Genomic DNA, 23,402 nt, shown 5'->3' on the forward strand with positions numbered 1-23,402 from the left:
AAATTATGCCCAGTTGAGAATCACTGCTTCCATTGCTCTGAATAAGCAGATTTTCTGAGCAGATCTAGAAAATGTTTTCCTAGCAACTGGTCTATTCCCGAACTACTTTTTCATTGAGATGTCAAATATTTCATATAATGCTTTTCCAGTTCTTTATTATTATAATCTTGACTCAGCCAGTATGTTATTTTGCAACATCTTTGGAGTGACATTAATGATTTATCCGAAATATTTTCCCTTTAATAAGATACTTAAATTGCTGAATCATTTGGTGTGACTTTATTACTTTGAAACTTTTTGTGTGGAAGCCAATCTCTATTTCTTTAATCATATTAGAAAAATGGAATTAAATGCTAGTGTCCATATATGTACTTAATTGAGGGGAGGAATACCTTTAATATGTTTGAAATAATCATGTTACTGACTTCCTTTCTTTTTTACCTTTCCTTGAGTGTCTGGAAATCCTTCGAAATCCTTCAAGAAATTGTCCACGGGTTATTAAGGCCAGTAATTAATTAATTAGTGCCACAGCTGTCCCAATCCCAATTTGAAACATGACCTAAACTGAGATGCCCCTGCTGGCGCAGTAGCTCAAATTCTGGCAGCACAACTTGTGGTAGGTATATGGAAATAGACAGAGCTTCTCCCTCAGCTCTATCCATGATCTTCTGAGAGTGATGCATGTGGTCATAATTATTTTTAAATATAATCCTTAAGTTTCTGAAGAAAGCAAATCCAAAGAAATAAGTCATATGGTCTTAATGTGGACTGGTTCACAGATTATAGCACAACTATCTGCGTGAGCTTAATGTCAAATCTCCTTCCACCTTCCTGTCCTGTTCCAGAGGGTGATGGTGGTGGTGTTCATGTGATTCACTTCAGTTCAAGGAACAAGAAAGCGCGCATTTCCCAGGAAAATCACCGTGGTCTACCCCATCTCTGAATCCAGGCGAAAGAGTTTCCTCATTGGAAGTGAGATACAGTCAAAGCAGTAATAAAGCGAACACCGTTTTATAGCTGCTATGGAAAAATTATTATATTTTCGCTGTAACACACACACACACTCACACACACATACACACACACACACACACGAGTCTCAAGACGGGATAGTTTAAAATCTTCAGCCTGCAGTGGGATCTAACTACCTTCCCTTCCGTCCCCAGTGCCTCCTGATGCTTGCAACCTCATTCCCAATTCACCAGCGTACGTGAATGCAGACTCCAGATCCAGCGCAGAGGCCAAGAATTCGCTCAGGGGCACCAGCTAAATAACAACCAGATGCCATGTCAAACATGTGAAAGCCTCAGCGACTAGGGTACCGCCGGGAAAACCAGTTCCAGCCCAGGAATTTCTGGGTGGAAACACTGGCCGCCGAGTTGTTTTATTCTCTTTGCTTGATTCGAGTCGGTTCTGAAAGCAGGTGTCCCCTCTCCCTCGGCTTCAGGAAGGGAAACCCCGGCCCCCAGCAGTTGCAGAGCTAAGAAAAACCATCCCGCCAGGCCCCTTCCTGTGGTAACGCGGTCCTAACCCTGCTCTGCTCCACAACCCCACTTCACCCGGGAGACGCAGACGCCAGGCTCCCTAGCACTTTGTCGCCTCTTCCTCCAGCCTGGCTTCCTAAGCTCTGGAAAAGTTCCGGGCCTCCGGACGTTGTTTCCATCTTCGCCTTCGCTGCCTGGGCCGCATGCCTCCTGGGCTTATTTAGGAAGCGAAGTTAGGGCCACACATTTGGCTCCAGAAATTTGTTCTGACTGCGCGGCCGACGCCCTGCAGGGTCATTTCCGAACGCATTCCCAAATATCCTGGTCCTCAAGCCCTTACCACCCCCTAGCACACGAAGCCCCAGCTGGCGGTGGAGCAGGTGTGTTGCTGGTAGCTCATCGATGGCTTGGAGATAGAGGTGCTAGGTACCTGTCCGCTTTCTGACAACACCTGAAACCGTATTGGGGCACATCCCTCATCCAAATATCCACGTTTAAGGTGTCCGGATTCGTTTGGCTGGACCACCCCCTCCCCGCGCCAACCCTGGAGGCATCTTCCGTGGGGTCTTTCTCTTCGAACCCAAAGAGGTACGCGCCTGGGTGCGCCAGGTCCGCCTCTTCCCTGGCGCTAGCCGGGGGCGGGGGTGGGTAGGCTGGGACCTGTGTCTGATTAGCTGGGAGGGGGAAGCCATGGTCCCAACCGCTGTCTGCTGAGCTCCAGTCCGTCCAGGCTCTTCCAGGAGGAAGAGGCACGATACAAGAGAGGAGGGGCAGGGGTCCCAGCACTGAACACCCTGGCCGGGGTTTTGACAGCTGCCACAGTCTCTGAGCTCCAGCCTCGCGCCTGAACCCGGTCCCTGCCATGGGGCCCCCTTCCAGCTCAGGCTTCTATGTGAGCCGCGCGGTGGCCCTGCTGCTGGCTGGGTTGGTAGCCGCCCTCCTGCTGGCGCTGGCCGTACTCGCCGCCTTGTACGGCCACTGCGAGCGCGTCCCACCGTCGGAGCTGCCTGGACTCGGGGACTCGGAAGCCGAGTCTTCCCCTCCCCTCAGGCAGAAAGCGACGCCGACCCCGAAACCCAGCAGTGCACGCGAGCTAACGGTGACGACCACCCCCAGCGACTGGCGACCCCCGGGGCCCTGGGACCAGCTACGCCTGCCGCCCTGGCTCGTGCCGCTGCACTACGATCTGGAGCTGTGGCCGCGGCTGAGGCCCGACGAGCTTCCGGCCGGGTCTTTGCCCTTCACTGGCCGCGTGAACATCACGGTGCGCTGCACTGTGGCCACCTCTCGACTGCTGCTGCATAGCGTCTTCCAGGACTGCGAGCGCGCCGAGGTGCGGGGCCCCCTTTCCCCGGGCACTGGGAACACCACAGTGGGCCGCGTGCCCGTGGACGACGTGTGGTTCGCACTAGACACGGAATACATGGTGCTGGAGCTCAGTGAGCCCCTGAAACCTGGTAGCAGCTACGAGCTGCAGCTCAGCTTCTCGGGCCTGGTGAATGAAGACCTCAGGGAGGGACTCTTCCTCAACGTCTACACCGACCAGGGCGAGCGCAGGTAAGGGCTGTACAGCCCGGGGCCCCTCTGGGCCCCCGCCCCTGCGTCCCGGTGCAGGCTGCGGGTGCAGGCTGCGGGTCCAGCTGACTACCGTGTCCAGGTGCGCGTCTGCTGCCCTTTTCAAAGAATCCCCTTGCGACGTTTTCTTTTTTTCTTTTTATTTATTTATTTTATTATACTTTAAGTTCTAGGGTACATGTGCACAACGTGCAAGTTTGTTACATATGTATACATGTGCCATATTGGTGTGCTGCACCCATTAAGAGATATACCCATTAGGTATATCTCCCAATGCAAACTATCGCAAGGACAAAAAACCAAACACCGCATGTTCTCACTCATAGGTGGGAATTCAACAATGAGAACACTTGGACACAGGAAGGGGAACATCACACACTGCGACGTTTTCTTTCAAAGCCAGAGTGCGAGCGCCTCCTTTCTCCCTTTTCCTATAACCTTGCTCTAATAAAGAGACGGCGGAGACCGCGGTCCTTCCTCTGGCCAGTTTTCAACCCTGTATCTGCTCATCCCGTTTGTTTCTATTGCTGCCCCTTTTTAGGTCGCTGGTACCCCTGAAGCTTATCGTTTTCTTCAGAAAGCACCTTTCCTCTCTAGCCGGAAATTTCTTCACCCCATTCAACAAACCCCTTGCTCCTCAAAGGTTGGTCCTTGGACCAGCAGCAGCTGCAACCCGGGCGCTTGTTAGAAATGCAGACGTGTTCTTTTTACACTCATTTGAGATAATATCTCCTACACGGAATGTCTCCTGCCCTTGCACAAGAAGAATTGTCTCTTTCCACGCTCTGAGACCACAATACTGTCCTCCGGCGAACTCCAGGGAAATAGTTTAAGTGGGAGATATCAAATTTTTTTTTTTTTTCCAACCGGCGATCTCTTTATCCACTCACACACTGGTGGAGCATTTGCGCCGTACACAACTGCATGTACTTTGCCCTTTATTATTGGAGAAAATGTTCTCAGATGTTCTCTGAGGGAAAGAATCCCACTAAATTACACCCTACACCATCTCCTGCACTACTTTCAAAATTTCAAAGGTTTTTAAATAAGTTTAAAGAGTTGCTCTAGTGGATGTATAATCTGTAACTTTTGTTTTTAAGGGCAGCGTGCTTGGTTTTTCTTTAAAAAATACATCAATGCTTGAAAAAATAGTTTTGATATTTTCTTATTTAGATGATGTGTTACTCAACTTGTGAAGGAATCTTTTGAAATTACTGTGTAGGTCAGGGTGCAAAATATTTCAGAGGAAAAAATAGAAACACTTTACCTACATATCTGACTTTTTTTTTTCTTGCTGTAGGTCAGTAAATCCTCCTCTGTTCACCTACCTCTTCCTTGGTCCTGTTTCAGTGGGGCTGTAGCCCAGTCAAGCTTGCAAAGATGGGAAAGGAAAGTCCCATTCAATTTTTCTATTGTGTTGCTAACTCTAGTGTTAACTAGAAACCATATTTTCAGAACATTAAAATTCAAGCAAGAAGGAATCTTAATAAAGTTCTACAGATGTTCATAAACCAAGGTAGAGCTCCAAAATTGTGATGTTTTGGAAGAGTTGTTACCTTCTGGGTCTCTGCTTCTGAAACCACAAGGAAAAGACACCTAAGGTTAAGCTTGAAGCCAGGATCATAAAGAACCTGCAACAGAAGGATGGCTTGTGGTACGCCCGATTCTGGGAGCCCAGCAGGCCTGAGTTTGAACCTGAGCTGTGTGAATTGACCTGGTCTCTTAACCTCTCTGAGTCTGTTTCCTCATTCACGGAATAGATATAATAGCTGTCAACTATTAGAGTACTGTGAGAATTAAATGAAAAAGGGAGTACACAGTGACACATACAGCCTGGATAGTGGTAACTGTTATCCTTAGGTCAGATTATTATTATGATCAGCTTCCTTGTTATCTAAACACAGAACCTGCCAAGTTCCTGGTATATATGAGTCTGAGAAGATTCCCAGAGGAGAAGAAGGCAGAAGCTGTGGAGTGGGGAGTTATTGCTTAATGGGTATAGATTTTAGTTTTGTAAGACGATAACAGTTCTGGAGATAGGTTGATAACAATGTGAATGTTCTTAACACTACTGAACTATTATACACTTGAAAATAGTTAAAGTGGTAAACTTTGTGTTATGTGTATTTTACTAGAACTAAAAATTTTTAACGAACAAAAATAAATTATAGATCAGTGAGTTTAGAATGGAGTTTAGAAATTTATATGTTTTGATGATTGTCTTAGATAATTCTGATGCCTACTATTGGCACCTCATATGGTTTTGTGGTGTCCCCACTCAAATCTCATCTTGAATTGTAGTTCCCATAACTCAGTGGGAGGTAATTGGAACATGGGGGTGGTTTCCCCCATGCTGTTCTCCTGATAGTGAGTGAGTCTCATGAAATCTGATGGTTTTATGAGCATCTGGCATTTCCCCTGCTTGCACTCACTCTGTCTTGCTGCCCTGTGAAGAAATTACCTTTTTTCCCCTTTCTTCCCCTTCATCTCCTGCCATGACTATACGTTTCCCCAGGCCTTCCCAGCCATGCAGAACTGTGAGTCAATTAAACCCCTTTTCTTTATAAATTACCCAGTCTTGGGTATTTCTTCACAGCAGCATGAGTACAGACTAATATTATATCTCATACTTTTTTCTAACTTTTTATTTTGAAATAATTATAGATTCACCAGAATTTGCAAAGATAATGTAGAGAGGTCCTAGGTACCCTTCATCTAGTTTATCTTACATAATTATAGTACAATATCAAAAGCAAGAATTTGACATTGGTACTATGCATATATATGTCTTTATGTCATTTATCATAATGTGCAAAAACTACCACAATAAAGATGCAGAACTGTTCCACCTTAAAGATCATTCCCATACTTCTCCTTTATATGCACTCATACCACTCCGTAATCATCTCTAACCCCTGACAACCACTAATCCATTCTCCATCTTTGTAATTTTGTCATTTTGAGAATGTTCTATGAATGGAATTATATAGCATGTGACTTTTAGACCTTTCTGACTCAGCATAATGCCCTTGCGATCCATCCAAGTATGCATCAATAGTTTGAGTCTTTTTATTGCTAAGTACTATTCAATGGTATGGATGTATAAACATTTATTTAGTCATTCATCTGTTGAGGGTTATTTTGGTTGTTTCCAGTTTTTGGTTTTACAAATAAATTGTCTACGAATAATTGTGTACAAGTTTTTCTCTTTAAGAGGCGGGGTCCTTCTATGTTGCCCAGGCTAGCTTCAAACTTCTGGCCACAAGGGATCCTCCTACCTTTGCCTCGCAAAGCACTTGTACAGGTTTTTGTGCGAACACAGTATTTATTTCACTGGGACAAATGTTCACAAGTGTCATTGCTGCATCATATGGTAATTGCATGTTTAGTTCTTAAGAAATTGCCAAATTGTTTTTCAAAGTGGCTATAGCATTTTATACTCCTACCAGCAATATATGAGTGATAGATGTTCTCTGTATCATGGCCATCATTTGGTATTGTCACTATATTTTAGCTGTCGTGATAGCTAATTGTGGTTTTAATCTGCATGTCTCCAATGACTAATGATGTTAAACATCTTTTTGTGTGCTTATTTGCCATCTGTATATCAGGCAGTGAAATGTCTCTGCATGTCTTTTCTTATTTTCTATTGGATTTTGTTTTTTACTGTTGAATTCTGGAAGTTCTTTATATATTCTAGATCTAAGTCCTTTGTGAGATGTATATGGTTTGCAAATATGTTCTCCCAGCCTATAGCTTGTCTTTTCATCATCTTAACAAGGTCTTTCAGAGAATAAAAGTTTTAAATAAAAGTTTTAACTTAATTTTGATGAAGCCCAATTTGTCTATTTTTTAATGGATCATGCTGTTGGTGTCATGCCTGAGAACTCTTCACCAAGCCCTAGGTTCTGCAGATTTTCTATGTTGTCTTCCAAAAGTGTTTTACATTTTAATCTGTAATCCACTTTGAGATAATTTTTTAAGATGTTATTTTTAGGTTGAGGATATCTCTTTTGCCTATGGATATCCATTTTTTCCAGCATCATTTGTTGAAAAGACTATCCTCCCACTATTGAATTGCTTTTGCACCTTTGTCAAAAATCAGTTGGCCCCACTATTACTGGATTCTCTATTCTGTTCTGTCAACATAGGTGTTGATTCCTCTGCCAGTACTACATAGTCTTGCTTACTGTAGCTATACAATAAGTCTTGAAATTGTCTTCTTTTTTTAGAATTGTTTTAACTATTTTAGTTCCTTTGCCTTTCCTTATATATTTTATGATATTCTTATATATAGCTACTAAAAATCTTATCAGGATTTTGATAGGACCTATGTTAAACCTTTATGTAAATTTAGGGAGAATTGATAGCTTTGCTATCCTTAATCTTCCATTCTATGAGCATGAAATGTCAATTTATTTAGATCTTTAATTTCATCAGAATTTTATCATTTTTAGCATACAAATCCTACACGTTTTGTTAGATTCACACTCAAATATTTAAGTTTATTTCAGAAATAGTGAACGGTATTATATGTTTAATTTTGGTTTTCTACATGTCTGTTGCTACTATATAGAAATACTGCTTTGTATGTTGATTTTGTATCCTGTTCCCTTGCTGAACTCATGAGATCTAGAGCTTTGTGTGTTTTATTTTGTAGAGCCTCTGGAATTGTCTACATAGATCATCATGTTGTTGACAAATAGAGACAGTTTTATTTCTTCAATTTCAATCTATCTGCCATTTATTTTCTTTTCCTGCCTTATTGTGTTGGCTAAAACTTCCAGCACTATATTAAACATGAGTGGTAAGAATGAACATTCTTGCTTTTTTCTCCTCATCTTAGGGGGAAAGTTTTTAGCCTTTACAACTGAGTATAATATTAAATGTAGGTTTCTGTATATGTTTTTTGTCAAGTTGAGAAAGTTGTCTTCTATTCATATTTTTTTCTGAGAGTTTCTTTTGCATGAATGCATGTTGAATTTTTCTAACACTTTTTCTGCATAAATTGATATAATCATGTGATATTTTTTCTTCTTGAGCCTGTTAATATGGGTATTATATTGATTGATTTTTGAAAATATTGAGCCAGCCTTAGTTCCCCACCCTTTTTTTTCTTTTTTTTCAGAGTTGGGATCTCACTCTGCCACTGAGGCTGGAATGCAGGGGCACGATCATAGCTCACTGCAGCCTCGAACTCTCAGGCCCAAGTGATCCTCTTGTCTCAGCCTCCTGATTAGCTAGAAGGACAGGTGCCCATCTGGTCCCCCACCCTTTTTGATAAGAGCCCTTGCTGTGTAGTAGAGGAGAATGGACAGTCCTTTTAATGCAGGGAGGAAGCGGGGGGAAGACAGAGAAAAGAACATATGGAGAAAGCAAGAGTCCTTACTTTCTACCCTCCTCCTTCTGACGGTATAACTGTCAGACAAATTTTTCTATGAAACTAATTTTTCAGTAAGTATTCCCAGGAAAAATCAGCTGGAGAATGGGCAAGTGTGACTGAGAAGGGAAAAAAGGAGGCCAAGCTGGGATATGCAATTAAACAAAGTCCCATGGAGGAAAGTTCTATAGAGTGTGAGTGGTTATCCAAGATGTGACTTCAAAAGGAATTGCAGCCAGGCTCAGAGGACTGGCCATTCAAGCAATAGCCCAGATGAGGGCCCCCATTCCCAATGGAAACCACTGAGCCTTCACTATTGTGAAGGAATAGTTGACAAGTCATACCATCTGATGAATTCAAAAAGTCTTCTCCTTTCAAGGGGTCTCCTCTTTCTCTCCCCTTTCTCAATATAGCCTTTGTGTACAGGAGGAAGCATCTTAGTTCTCATGTCTTAAGGAAATAAAAGAGCCCTGGTTTATCCTGTTTTGGGATTCACTGAGCTTCTTGTGTCTGCGGGTTTAAGGTTTTCTTCACATTTGGAAAAACTTTCAACCATTATTAATTTTTTTTTCCTGTTTCTTACCTTTTTTCTCCTCTTATTCTGGGACTCCAATTACCTATTAGGCTGCCTGACATTACAGGCAGGTCCTGAGGCTCTTTTCATTGTTTTTTTTTTTTTTTTTTTTTTTTTTTTAATTTCTGAAGTATTTATTGATCATTCTTGGGTGTTTCTCGGAGAGGGGGATATGGCAGGGTCATAGGATAATAGTGGAGAGAAGGTCAGGAGATAAACACATGAACAAAGGTCTCTGGTTTTCCTAGGCAGAGGACCCTGCGGCCTTCTGCAGTGTTTGTGCCCCTGAGTACTTGAGATTAGGGAGTGGTGATGACTCTTAAAGAGCATGCTGCCTTCAAGCATCTGTTTAACAAAGCACATCTTGCACCACCCTTAATCCATTTAACCCTGAGTTGACACAGCACATGTTTCAGAGAGCAGGGGGCTGGGGGAAAGGCCATAGATCAACAGCATCCCAAGGCAGAAGAATTTCTCCTAGTCAGAACAAAATGGAGTCTCCTATGCCCACCCCTTTCTACACAGACACAGCAACAATCTGATCTCTCCTTCCTTTCCCCACACTTCCTCCCCTTCTCTTCAACAAAACCGCCATCGTCCTCATGGCCCGCTCCCGATGGTCGCTGTCTCTTCGGAGCTGTTGGGTACACCTCCCAGACAGGGCAGCCGGGCAGAGGCGCTCCTCACCTCCCAGACAGGGCGGCTGGGCAGAGGCGCCCCTCGCTTCCCAGACGGGGCCGCCCGGGCAGAGGCGCTCCTCTCCTCCCAGACGGGGCGGCCGGGCAGAGGCGCTCCTCACTTCCCCGACGGGGCCGCCCGGGCAGAGGCGCTCCTCGCTTCCCAGACGGGGCCGCCCGGGCAGAGGCGCTCCTCAGTTCCTCCCAGACCGGGTGGCAGCCGGGCAGAGGCGCTCCTCACCTCCCAGACGGGGCGGCCGGGCAGAGGCGCTCCTCACTTCCCCGACGGGGCGGCCGATCAGAGGCGCTCCTCACTTCCCCGACGGGGCGGCCGAGCAGAGGCGCTCCTCACTGGGGCGGCCGAGCAGAGGCGCTCCTCACTTCCCAGAGGGGGCGGCCGGGCAGAGGCGCTCCTCACTTCCCAGACGGGGCGGCCGGGCAGAGACGCTCCTCACTTCCTCCCAGATGGGGTGGCGGCCAGGCAGAGGCGCTCCTCACCTCCCAGACAGGGCGGCCGGGCAGAGGCGCTCCTCACTTCCCAGACTGGGCGGCCGGGCAGAGGAGCTCCTCACCTCCTAGACGGGGCGACCAGGCAGAGGCGCTCCTCACTTCCCAGACGGTGTGGCGGCTGGGCAGAGGTGCTCCTCCCTTCCCAGATGGGGCAGCCAGGCAGAGGCGCTCCTCACTTCCCAGATAGGGCGGCCGGGCAGAGGGGCTCCTCACATCCCAGACGATGGGCGGCCAGGCAGAGACGCTCCTCACTTCCTAGACGGGGTGGCGGTGGGGCAGAGGCTGTAATCTTAGCACTTTAAGAGGCCAAGGCAGGAGGCTGGTAGGTGGAGGTTGCAGAGAGCCGAGATCACACCACTGCACTCCAGCCTGAGCACCATTGAGCATTGAGTTAGCGAGACTCCGTCTGCAATCCCAGCACCTCGGGAGGCCGAGGCAGGCAGATCACTCGAGGCCAGGAGCTGGAGACCAGCCCGGTCAACACGGCGAAACCCCGTCTCCACCAAAAATACAAAAACCATTCAGGCGTGGCGGCGCGCACCTGCAATCCCAGGCACTCGGCAGGCCAAGGCAGGAGAGTCACAGGAGCCCGAGGCAGGGAGGTTGCAGCAAGCCGAGATCCCGGCAGTACAGTCCGGCTTCGGCAACAGAGGGAGACTGAAAAAAGAAGGAGAGGGAGACCGAAAAAAGAGGGGACAGGGAGAGGGAGAGGGAGAGGGAGAGGGAGAGGGAGAGGGAGAGGGAGAGGGAGAGGGAGCGGGAGCGGGAGCGGGAGCGGGAGCGGGAGCGGGAGAGGGAGCCTCATTGTTTTTTAGTATGTTTTCTCTGTGTGTTTGGTTTTCGATAGTTCCCATTGTTTTGTTTTCAATTTGATTAATTATTTTCATCTGCAGTGTTTAGTTTGCTTTTAGTCTCATCCACTGAAATTGCCATTTCATATATTGTAATTTTTGGCCTGGTATGGTGGCTCACGCCTGTAATCCCAGCACTTTGGGAGGCCGAGGCAGGTGGATCACGAGGTCAGGAGATCGAGACCATCCTGGCTAACACAGTGAAACCCCGTCTCTACTAAAAATACGAAAATAATTAGCCAGGTGTGGTGGCATGCACCTGTAGTCCCAGCTACTCATGAGACTGAGGCAGGAGAATCACTTGAACTCAGGAAGCGGAGGTTGCAGTAAGCTGAGATCGTGCCACTGCACTCCAGCCTGGGCGACAGGGTGAGACTCCATCTCCAAAAAAAAAAAAAAACAAAAAAAAAAATTGTAATTTTTATCTTTAACATTTCTACATTCTTATATCTTTCATACCATTCTTCGTAATGTTCATTTTTAATATCCTTGAGCATATTAGACATATTTATAATAGCTGTTTTAATGTTCTTGTCTGCTAAGTTTAGCATCTCTGTCATTTGTTGTTTTGTTTCTATTGACTTCTTTTTCCTGGGTTATCATACACATTTTCTTGCTTCTTTATATTTCTAATGATTTTTAAAACAGCTTTATTAAAGTATAACTGACATACAATATACTGCACATATGTAAATTATAAAACTTGGTAAGTTTTGGCATACATATACATATGTGGTGGTGAAACCATCACTACAATCAACATTAATACACATATTCATCACGTCCAAAAGTTTCTTCTGCTCTTTGTAATCTCTCCTTTCTACATCACTGTAACCTTCTTATCTTCAGGCAACTATGGATATGCTTTCTGTAGATTAATTTGCATTTTATAGTGTTTTATATGAATAGAATCATACAAGATGTACTCTCATGTCTAACTTCTTTCGTTCAGTAGAATTACTTTGAAATACACTCTTAAATACACTCTTTTTTTTTTTTTTTTTTTTTTTTTTGAGATGGAGTCTTGCTCTGTCTCCAGGCTGGAGTACAGTGGCACAATCTCAGCTCACTGCAACCTCCGCCTCATGGGTTCAAGCGATTCCCCTGCCTCAGCCTCCCAAGCAGCTGGGATTACGGGCATGCGCCACCACGCCTGGCTAATTTTTTTTTTGTATTTCAGTAGAGATGGGGTTTCACAATGTTGGCCAAGATGGCCTCGATCTTCTGACCTTGTGATCCACTCACCTTGGCCTCCCAAAGTGCTGGGATTACATGTGTGAGCCACCGCACCCATCTGAAATACATTCTTTTTGTGTGTATCAGTTATTTTGTATTACTGATAGCATTTCATTGTATTGATATAACACAATTTGTTTATCCAACAAATTACCAAGACGTTTGGGTTGTTTTCAGTTTTGAGCTGTTTACAAATAAAGCTTCCAGGAATACTCATATACAAGTCTTTTTATCAATTCATTTTTCTTGAGTAAATACCTAAGAGTGGAGTGGTTAGATCATATGAATATTTAGTTTTTTAAGAAACTGCAAAACTGTTTTCCAAGGAGTTTGGTCATTTAAAATTTTTATCAACATATGGGAGAATTCTAGTTGTTCCAAATCCTTACCAGCACTCGGTATTGCCAGACTTTTTCATTTTAGCCATTCTAGTAGGTGTATAGTGTTCTTCATTACAGTTTTCATTTATATTTTCCCAATGACTAAAAATGTTGTGCATCATTTTCTGTAACTATTTGTCATCCATCTATTTTAGCAAAATGTCTGATAAAATCTTCAGTCCATTTTTCTCTTGGGCTGTTTGTTTTCTTATTGTTGAATTTAGAGAGGATCTTTTCTCAAATAGATGATATGAAAATAATTTTTCAGTTGTGGCTTGTCTTTGTATTCTTTTAATAGTGTCTTTCAAAGAGCAGAAGTTTTACATTTTAGTGAAGTTCAGTTTATCAGTGTTTCCTTATATATATCAAGCTTTTGTTGTTGTATCTATGAAAACATTGTCTATCCCAAGCTCATACAAATTTTCTTCTATGCCTTCTTTCAGAAGTTTTATAGTTAGATGTATGATCCATTTTGAGTTAATTTTTGCATATGGTGTGAGGTATGGATTAAAGAGTTTTTTTGCCTATGGACATTGAACTGTACCACTGTCATTTGTTTAAAAGTCTGTGCTATCTGTACTGAATTTTGTCTGCACTTTTGTAAAAAAATGAGTTTTTCATATATATGTGGGTATATTTTTTGATTGTCTAGTCTGTTCTATTGATCCATTTGTGTATTTTTATGCCAATTCTGTATTGTCTTGATTACTGTAGCTTTATAATAAATCTTGAAACTAGGTGTTATTCATCTACCAACTTTTTTCCAGTTATTTAGGATATTCTATGTCCTTTGCATTTCCATATTCATTTTAGAATTAGCTTGTTAATATCTATTAAATAAAGAAAAAAAAGCACCTGCTGGGATTTTGACTGAGATTATGTTGACTCTATAGAAAAATTTGAGGAGAATTCAAATGTTAAAAATATTGAATCTTCTACCCCACAAACATGGTATATCTCTCTACTTATTTAGGTCTTCTTTACTCAGTTTTGAGCTGTTACAAATAAAGCTTCCAGGAATATTCATGTATAAGCCTTTTTATGAATTCAGTTGTAAATTCAAGTATTTTTATGAATTCAGTTGAAAATTTGTATGAGCTTGGGATAGGCAATTGTTTTCATAGATACACCAGCAAAAGTTTGATATATATAAGGAAACATTGATAAACTGAGCTTCATCAAAATGTAAAACTTCTGCTCTTTGAAAGACACTGTTAAAAGAATACAAAGACAAGCCACAACTGAAAAACAGGTTCATAACTATTTTATGAATTCAGGTTTTATATTTTTCACTGTATATATCTTGCACATATTTTGTCAGATTCATACCTAGGTATTTTATATTTTAAATATCTATTGTTAATGATATTTTTAAAAATTCCAATTTCTGATTGTTGCTAATTAATTTTTGCTTGTTGATCTTGTATGCTACAACTTTGCTAAATCACTTCTTCATTTAGCATCTTTTTATTTAAAAAAAGCTTTTAATTTTCCATTAAATTCTCTACATACGTTGTCATACTGTCTTGAATAAAGACAGTTTTACTTCTATTTTAGTTTCAACACTTTTTATTTTTCTTGCCTTATTTCAATGACTAGAGCCTCTAATACAACATTGAATAGAAAAAGTAAGTAAAGATATTCTAGTCTCATTTTTTATTGTAGGGTGAAAGCATTCATTCTTCCATCATTAATTATTAATTATGATTTGTCCTATAAGGTTTTTTTGGTAGATTCTCTTCATTAGGTTGAGAACGTTTCCTTTTATTTATAATTTTCTGAGAGCTATGATCAGGAGTGGATGTCATATTTTATCAAATGTGTATTTTGCATCTTTTGAGATGATTATATAGTTTTTATTATTTAATTTGTTAATGTGGTAAATTACATTGATTTTCTAATGATAAACTAGCCTTGCATTTTTTTTTTCAGACAGGGTCTCACTTCTGGTCCCCAGGCTGGAGTGCAGTGGTGCAATCACAGCTCACTACTGCCTTGACTTCCAGGGCTCAGGTGATTCTCCCACCTCAGCCTCCTGAGTAGCTGAGACTACAGGCACATGCTGCCATGCCTAGCTAATTTTTTGTATTTTTAGTAGGGATAGGGTTTTGCCATGTTGCCCAGGCTGGTCTCAAACTCCTGAGCTCAAGCAATCCATCTCCCTTGGCCTCCCAAAGTGTTGGAATTATGGGCATGAGCCACTGCACCCAGTCTACCTTGAATTCTTGAAATAAATTCCAGTTGTTCTTGATGCATTAGCCTTTTAATATATTATTAGACTTGATTTGCTGAAATTTTGCTTAGAATTTTTGCTCTATGTTCATGAGAGTTATTGACTTGTAGTTGTAGTTTTATTGCAATATATTTGTCCAATTTTGACGTCAAAGTAACACTGGCTTCAAATAATTCATTCAGAAGTATCCCCTTTTCCTTGATTTTCACAAAGAATTTATATAAAATTGGTAATATTTCTTCTTTAACCGTCTGATTGAATTTCACCTATGAGGCTATCTGGGCCTGGAAATTCTTTGTGGGATGGTTTTTAACTATGACTTAAATTTATCTAATAGATACACGGCTATTTAGGTTATCTATTTCTTCATGAGTAAACTATGGCAGTTTGTGTCTTTCTAGGAACTTATCCATTTAATCAAAGTTGCCGAATGTATAAGTACAAAATTGTTCAAAATATTTCCTTATTATTTTAAACATCTATAAACTCTGTAGTGACATCACCTCTTTTATTCCTGATACTGGAAATTTGTGTCTTCTCTCTTTGGGAGCTGGAGCCCTTATCTGGTACCACTCTACCACTTACTAGTTGTCTAACCAGTTTCTTCAGCTTTCATAGGTTTCTTCTACTTCTAATATCCAATAAGTTTATTTGGTCTGCCTTGAGATTTATCTTTTTTTCAGGCTGGTAAATATTGACTTTTTATTATGGAAAATTCTTTAAACATACACAGAATATAATAAGCCCCCATTCATAAACTAGCTTTGGGAACACCTTTTTCAAAAATATTTTATCTAGCATTTCTGTTGAGTTTGAAGTAGGAGGTAAGGTTTCCTGTTTTAGCTCAGTCCACCATCATAGTAGAAAGTTCTTTGCTTTTAATACTTCATCTGGTCTCTTTCTAGACATTTCAGTTAGTCTTTTGATACTACCAATATTGCAGACATAGTTGTAGAATGCATTCCTAGAAGAGAAATTGCCAGATCAAAAGGCCTATGTATTTATAATTTATACATTACCAAGTTGTTCATAGGAGGTTATACCAATCTACACACCTACCAACTCTAAAGATACATTCACTAGACTTTAGGTAAGAGTAAAAGAGTAACACCTAACAATTTATTATGTTAAAAACTCTTAGAGGTAATGCTGATTGCAATATAAACACTAACAAAACCTAGTTTAAGAAAGCAGGCATTTGAAAGTATATGTGTTATGAAAGTTTTACGTCTGGTAAGCTAGTAACACTTTTCAACAAAAGATCTTAATAAAACTTCTTGGGCGTTCCTTGAAGTCTTCTCATTTCCTTTTTAGTTGTTGATGTGCCCCGTGTCTCTTAGCCATTGATGGAAACTCCTTTGGAACACTCTGGTTTGCTCTTTCCAAAATATTAATCAATTTGGTGGCAACCCTCAAATCATTTCTAGTCACATGTGTAATTGACACTCCAGTCCTTCCGGCTCTTCCTGTGCACCCTATTTAGTGTACATATTCTTCAGTGTTCCATGGAAAATTGTAATGATAGATATCTGTAATATCACGGACATCAAGACCTCAGGATATTATGTCAGTAGCAATTAATATTCACTTGACCTATTTTAAAATTCTCTAATGTTCTCTCCCTACCAATCTTTCTGTTCTGTATCACCATGCAGAGACTCTACTGATATATTTCCAAGTATTAGGTCACTTGATAAATGATCTGCAACTGCCTTTTGGGAAATGAAGATAATCACTTTGTCTCTGGGTGAAATACTATCTAGAAAACTTTGGATATAAATTCATTTTTCTTCCTCTGTGGTGATCATTATATTTGCTTCACTAAACTTAATGGCAAACAGATCCAGTGTACCAGCATAGACAAGCATGGGCTCTTTCAAATAAGATTGTATGAGTCAATGAACTGAATATGGCCAAGTTGCCTGGTCATAATATTCTGCATATCTGGGCACACATCTAACAAAATCTTCATTATCTTGGGTTCAAACCCCATGTCCAGCATCTTGTCTGCTTCATCTAAAACCAAGTAGGTTACACTTCTCAGGCTGACAAAGTTGTTCATTTGCAGATCATTCAATCTTTTGGGAGTTGCAATTATGATATCAACACCTTTCCTAAGGTCTTCTATTTGTTTGTCTCCATCTCCACCATCATATACACAAATACTTCTAAACTTTTATTGCATCACTCAGCTTCCACTTAAAGAGTTAGCTCCTGAGTGGGCATAAGGACTAACATGTGGGTCTATTCCTTTTTCCTCTATGTGTTGGAAGTCCAGATGAATATATCCAGGCATTAAATAGCATAATGTCTTTCCTGTACCAGTTTGGGCTACCCCTGTAAGATCTTTTCCTTGCAGAGCAATTGGCCATGTCTGTGACCGAATAGGTGTTGGTTTTTGAAAACCTGCCTTTTTAATGTTTTCCATAACTTCAGAATAACATTGAAAGGCATCGTCAAATGTGCAACTAGGATTGGAGATAGGACGTTTCTTACCATTTTTAAAGTCATCACACATTATATTAAAATTTTCCTTCCTCCAGTTGTCTACTTGCACTTCGGATATTGAACTTGTTATTGACTCTTTGTAAAGGTTTTCTCAATTGGTAATAAATCAATTCTGTGTTCTGAATTGTAATTTGTTTTTTAAAAAACACATTTATCTATTACTACTTTTGCTTTTGTTTGCATCGCCTTGCTGCCAAAAATGTTGACTAATTATTCCAGATGTCCTTTTCTTTATCTGGATTTTGATGTTTGTCGTGCTTTGGCTATCCTTTATTTTCGACGCACCATGACTCATCACCACACTAACTAAGTCGTTCTTCAATCTGAAACAGAGCAGTGGCTCCCAGTAACTAGCGGCCACAGCCTCCAGGGGTTTAGAGGGGTCTCTCCGGTCCCTACTTCTGCCACCCCTATATCCTTCACAACCTCTTTGATTCAGTTCCTCTGCCAGACTCCTCTCTGGTGCTCAGGATACTGTTGAGCTTCGCCAGATAGCAATGACCCAGATAATGGCATCGACTCCTACTTTTTGGTTAGGTGAGAATAAGTGCATCTGACCAGCTCTGCACTACCTGACCATGCTGTTGTAGGACTGGTGTCAAGATATATCTGTTTTACTAATCTCGTAGAACCAGTTTTTGGCTTCATTGATTTTCTGTATTGATTTTCTGTTTTTTATTTCACCGATTTATATTTTGATCTTTATTGTCCACTTTCTTCTTACTTTGGGCTTTATTTTTACTTTTTCTATACTATGGTTGACACAAACTCATTACTTTAAGACCCTTTTATTTCTCATATAGGCATTTAATATTACAAATTTCCTACTAACTATTGCTTTAATCCCATGCCACAAATGAGGTTATGTTGTTTTTATCTTTTTTATGGAAGTTCAGAATACTTTCTAATTTCCATTTTGATTTTATCTTTGACTCCTGTGTTATTTAGAACTGCATTATTTGCTTTCCAAACGTTTCGGTGTTTTCTCATTTGTTATTGAATGCCTGACATTTAAATTTTTATGTCGTTGGATGCTGGATTTGGTTATATTGCTTAGAGAATGCTGGCCCTTTTGGATAGTAACTGAAGTTACTTGGTGATCCTGTTGATCCTTGTTTGATTCTCTTGAGCCATGTTTTTAAGCTCTTTGAGAGTGACCCTAAAGAAGCCTTTACTCTAGGGCTGCTTTAGGCCACTACTCAGGCATCACCCATCTGGTCTCCCTCTGTTGAATAATCTATATATTCTGAAGATTTCAATACTCTGGCTTGAGAAAATTCCAACAACTCCAAACAGTATGTGAACTCCGGGAAGTGTTCAGCTTACCCTTCCCTGGTACTTATTCTTTCCCCAGCAGCTTCTCTTTGCCTGACCTCATGATGATTAATATTTGTCCAAAGACTTGAGGGGAATCCTATACAGATTTCTGGAAGTCTTTCTTTGCATAGTTACCTCTTCTCTTACACTCTACTCTGCAAATTCTAGCTGTCTAGGTGTCCCTGAACTCTAACGTCTGTCTCTTCAACTCAGTGAGACCACTGAATTGTTTCAGTTTCCCTTTCCTGTGCTGCAGTTTAGAAACTGCTTCGAGGCAGAAAAACAGGGTAATTGTAGCATTTGCCTTGCTTGTTTAGCTGATTTGAGCCTATGTTACTCCCTGTGGTGGCAAACAGAAGTCTCATTATCTTTAGATTTGGGAATGCTATTAATTATAAAGTTAATCTCTAGTCGTCTTCATGACATCTCAGTTTAGTTTAGTTTTAGTATTTATTACATTATGTACTTCAAAGCAGGCAGTGCATTGGAAAGGACCCCAGGCTTGGGACCTGGAGCCCTGATTCTGGTACCACTGTGCACTTGCTGGTCATCTAATCAGTTGCATAAACTCCTGGGGAGTCAGTTTTTACATCTGTAAATTAAGATGGTGGGACTCTTTAAGGTCTCTTCACTTTTGTAATTTAATAAGAGAACTCATATAATCCCACTTTTGTTCAAAGATTCCCAGAATAGTTCTTGCATTTTTGATTCTAGCATTCCCCTGATTAAAGAAAAGAAGGAACTGAAAGATATTTAAAGAAATGAAAATACAAAGATCAAGATCAAATAAGGAAAGTGTGACATAGTTGGTGAAAATTAGGATATTTTGGGGGGCCAGATGAAGGTGAAAGCAGCATGATTAAAATCAATGAATTTGTGCAGGTATAGACAGAGTGAACAGAGAATAGGAACAGACTTTCTTGCAGTTGCTGTTTATGCTAGGAAATCTGGCATGGTGATTAGGGTATGACACACAAGAGAGAAATTTGAGCAGTATTAGGAAAAGAATTTGTAAGTCTCAAAACAAGGTCAGAGAACTCAAGTGCTAGACACATGATGCTGGTGTCACAGAGGAAAATGTCATTTCATTATCCTATAAAGGTGTCAAACCCACATATTTCATGTGGCTGAGCAGTCCTCTCTGGGAGATGGTTTTGCATAGCAAAGATTCAGATCCTGTGTCTTTTGAAAATAGGTATAGCGAGCATATTGAAAAAGCACAGCTTACAGATTAGTAAAAACACAACTTTGTTTTTCCATTGTCCTTTTACAGTGGGAAATTTAGTCTGTGGGGTAACTTTTCTGCTCTGCATGACGACCCCAGCAGCCTATAAGTTCCTGCTTATTCTTAGGTGACAGGTGATCTACAGTAACTAAGTCACAAATAAGTTAGATGAGAAAATTAGAAAATCCAGTCCTGTGTAATATTCAAACCTTTGAACTTAGTTTACTGTTAAACCTCCTTCTCTCCCACCTCCATTTTCTCCCATCCTCCACTCCCTGCTCTTGGGCTGGTTTTTAGGATGGAAGCCTACAGTAAGGTAGAGGGTGGTAGTCCTTCTTCTTTTCTTTACCTCACATTTCTACTCTTCTTTGTCTATCTTGATAGCTGCTATTTTGATTCCACGGGGGTCCATGGGGCTGGGGGTGACAGGCAGAGGTGACACATAGGACTTCTTACTTGAGCTGGCACTGTTGTCATTTGGTCTCATTCTGGTCTTACCGAAGCATTTTCCCCTCGAGATGTCATTTTCCTGGATTCTTCAGTGTTTTCCCTCTTTTTTTCTACAATTTCCTTGACTCAGCAGCTTCTATTTCTTTGTTCTGATAGTCACCATGACTTCTTCCTTAGCCCCTAGACACCAAGCAGCGTATCTCAAAGCTCCTCCAGCCTCCTCCAGGTGGCTCTACTGGACTAACCCAAGACAGTCCGCATATTGGCTCACTTTGTACGGTAGGGGACATAGCTCTTGTGAGGAACACTCATGCATCCCTGGCCTGGTACTGGCATGAGTCCCAAGGCAGCAGCACTCCAAAGAAGTCAGCCATTCTCATGCCTTTTAGATCCCCACCTGGTAGGAGTTAGACCTTGGCCATACCGTCAATTTCATCTTTCTCAAAAGTAAGTTGGGCTTCTAAGCCTCTCAGCCTCAGGAAACACTTTTACTGCTTTCTGAGGGATTCTCTCCTCCAAGCCCATAGTTAGAACGTTGCCCCTCCTCCCAACTCCCTGAGAGCATGGAAAGCTTGGCAAAATAATGCTTCCCCCTCCCCTCCATCAAGAGATATCTTCTCCAATCTCTTTTGACTCTATTGTCTGACCCTTCTTCTGGGGCCCTCATGTAGCTGAGAAGCCCAACAGGCATACCCAGGTTCTCAAGGCCATTTATTTTGAAAATCTTCATAACATGTTTTGGCACCTTTCTCTGGAATTTTACATCTATTATGTTTTGTTGCCTGGTGAAAACTTCAGTTTTCAGATTCTATTACACAAGTAATAAACAAACATGATTCATAAGCCAACCCTTGAACCACAGTCCAGTAGTGTAACATCTGGCTCTACTAAACATTTTGATTTCTGAGTGTGTTATTGTGTTAAAAAAAACTGTGGGAGGACAATTTGCCTAAGAGTTTTATTTAATACTTGACCGGCTGTGCTATTCAGCACTTGTTAACTAGAGCTGTAGGCATACGAAGTTCATAAAATAATTTGGAATGAAATAGCTTACTGAGTGGATGTAGTAGATTTTTTTTTATGTTGTAGTAGGTTTATTCTCCAAGGGTGTCATGTGGTTCTTGACTGCAAAGAAAGCAGTGAGTCCATGATCCACTTCCAGCCAAGAAAACAGTGAGTCCATGATTCTCTTTCCAGACAAGAGGGCAAGAAAGTTGCTCTGCAATACTGACCCACAAGGAGACAAATTCTCCCAAATTAACTCCCTCACCAGCTGACCATTCTAAACACAGACTTAATGGACACCATAATACCATGTTTCAGTGAGATTTGAAGGGAGGAGAGGGTGGTGGATGGTTCTATTTTCTGAGGTCAAAATATCTTTACAGGGTTGCTTGAGTCCAAAGCACAGAGAAAAGGGAAGGAAACACCACTGTGAGGTTCTCAGAGGTGGTATAACTAGATCATAAGTGCTGCTGGTTAGACTTGACTTTTGCAGTTAAGGTTGAGAGCCAAAGGCTGTGTGTTGTAGGGATTTTCCCCTAACTTTTGGGTTGTTTGCATAAAACTAGGGAAGGAAATAGTTGAATTAAATTTGAGAGACTTTATTTTACTTATTTGGAGACCTGAATCATGGAATTGGAAGATGCTTGCTTGATGTTTGATTTGCTAAAGTGGTGACTCTTTAAGCTGGCGTCTTCACCTGCTTTTACACTCCAGGTTCACTTTTGGAACCTGTAAAATAAAAGTTTTCCGCTTCCTTAAAGAGTCTAATTTTCTCTCCGCTCCCCACTTCGCAGCTTCTTTGAGATTCATAAGCTTTGTGAGGTCATGGCAGCTGAGAACTTATGATCAAGCTTTACTTCCTATGGTTTCTGTTACAAAGACAATAGGCATTTGTTGGCTTTTAAAAAATACATAAGCATGTTAGTTTTTAGCATGCCACCGGTTGTACAAAATATCCTATAATTTCAGAGGGCTCAAAGACCTCCTGAAGGCCATGCATGAACCTGGAAGGGGGTTGTTTCTCCCAACTTTAGATGACTCATGGGCTCTTTTTCCATCCTGCTGGATATCTTAATCTCTCTTAGAATCACAGTTTTAGAGTTCTGAGTGGCCTTAGAGATCATCTACATTTTATAGAAAATTTAAGTGGTATATTAAGCAACTTTCCCAAAGTTACACAACAGTCTTTACAGATTCCGAGCAAGAACTCAGGTGGCTGAATTTCCTGTTCACGCCTGTTCTTTCCACTATATTGTCAATGGCTTGAATTTTCTCTACTTTGTCCCATCCCCTTACAGACAGTAACCAAAACCATAAAACAAATGCCAGTATAACAAACTCTGCCAAAGTACTTTGTATTCTTTTGCATATACTGATATCATGCTGCTTTTATTTTATATTAGTTCTTGGCTAAACAAATACTTATACAATTGCTATGAACCCAGATTTTTGCCAACTATTATAAATGATACAGAAGAAAAAGATACATAACCTCTCATTTCTAGCAGTTTCAAATTTACTGGGGAGACAAATATGACTCATGTTTAATCTGTGGTCAGCTGTAGCCCCTAGAACATTTTTTTTCAATTTTTAATTTTTGTGGGTATAATAGTAGGTGTATATATGTGTGGGGTTACATGAGATAATTTGATATAGGCATGGAATGCATAATAATCACATCATGGAGAATGGGGTATCCATCCCCTCAAGCATTTATCCTTTATGTGACTAATTATACCCTAGTTATTTTTAAAAGTACAATTAAATTATTTTGACTGCAGTCACCCTGTTGTGCTATTAAATACTAGTTATTATTCATTCTTTCTGTTTTTCTTTTGGTACCCATTAACCATCCCCACCTCCCCCAACCCTGGGACTTTTAAAGATGCATCTGTAACTAGTGATTTCCAAGCATCCGTTCCATATGTAACTTATCCCTCTTTGAGTTCTTCTGTAGTTCATCTGTATCAAGAATGATTTGTGAGTTGGGAAGGGAT

General features: G+C 41.2%; 1 protein-coding gene and 1 pseudogene across 1 annotated transcript in view; one reads left to right on the top strand and one right to left on the bottom strand.

Moving 5' to 3' along the window:
- The first annotated feature begins 1,338 nt into the window (after positions 1-1,338).
- Positions 1,339-23,402, top strand: part of LVRN (laeverin) — a 67,805-nt gene continuing 45,741 nt past the window's right edge. Inside the window, exon 1 of the mRNA XM_002815800.5 lies at positions 1,339-3,041. Coding sequence (XP_002815846.1) covers positions 2,347-3,041 — 695 coding nt within the window. The 5' untranslated portion in view covers positions 1,339-2,346. The remainder of the gene's footprint in view (positions 3,042-23,402) is intronic.
- LOC134761463 (probable ATP-dependent RNA helicase DDX43) lies at positions 16,165-20,437 on the bottom strand (annotated as a pseudogene).

Source organism: Pongo abelii, chromosome 4, assembly GCF_028885655.2.
Source record: "Pongo abelii isolate AG06213 chromosome 4, NHGRI_mPonAbe1-v2.0_pri, whole genome shotgun sequence".
Classification (NCBI taxonomy): domain Eukaryota; kingdom Metazoa; phylum Chordata; class Mammalia; order Primates; family Hominidae; genus Pongo; species Pongo abelii.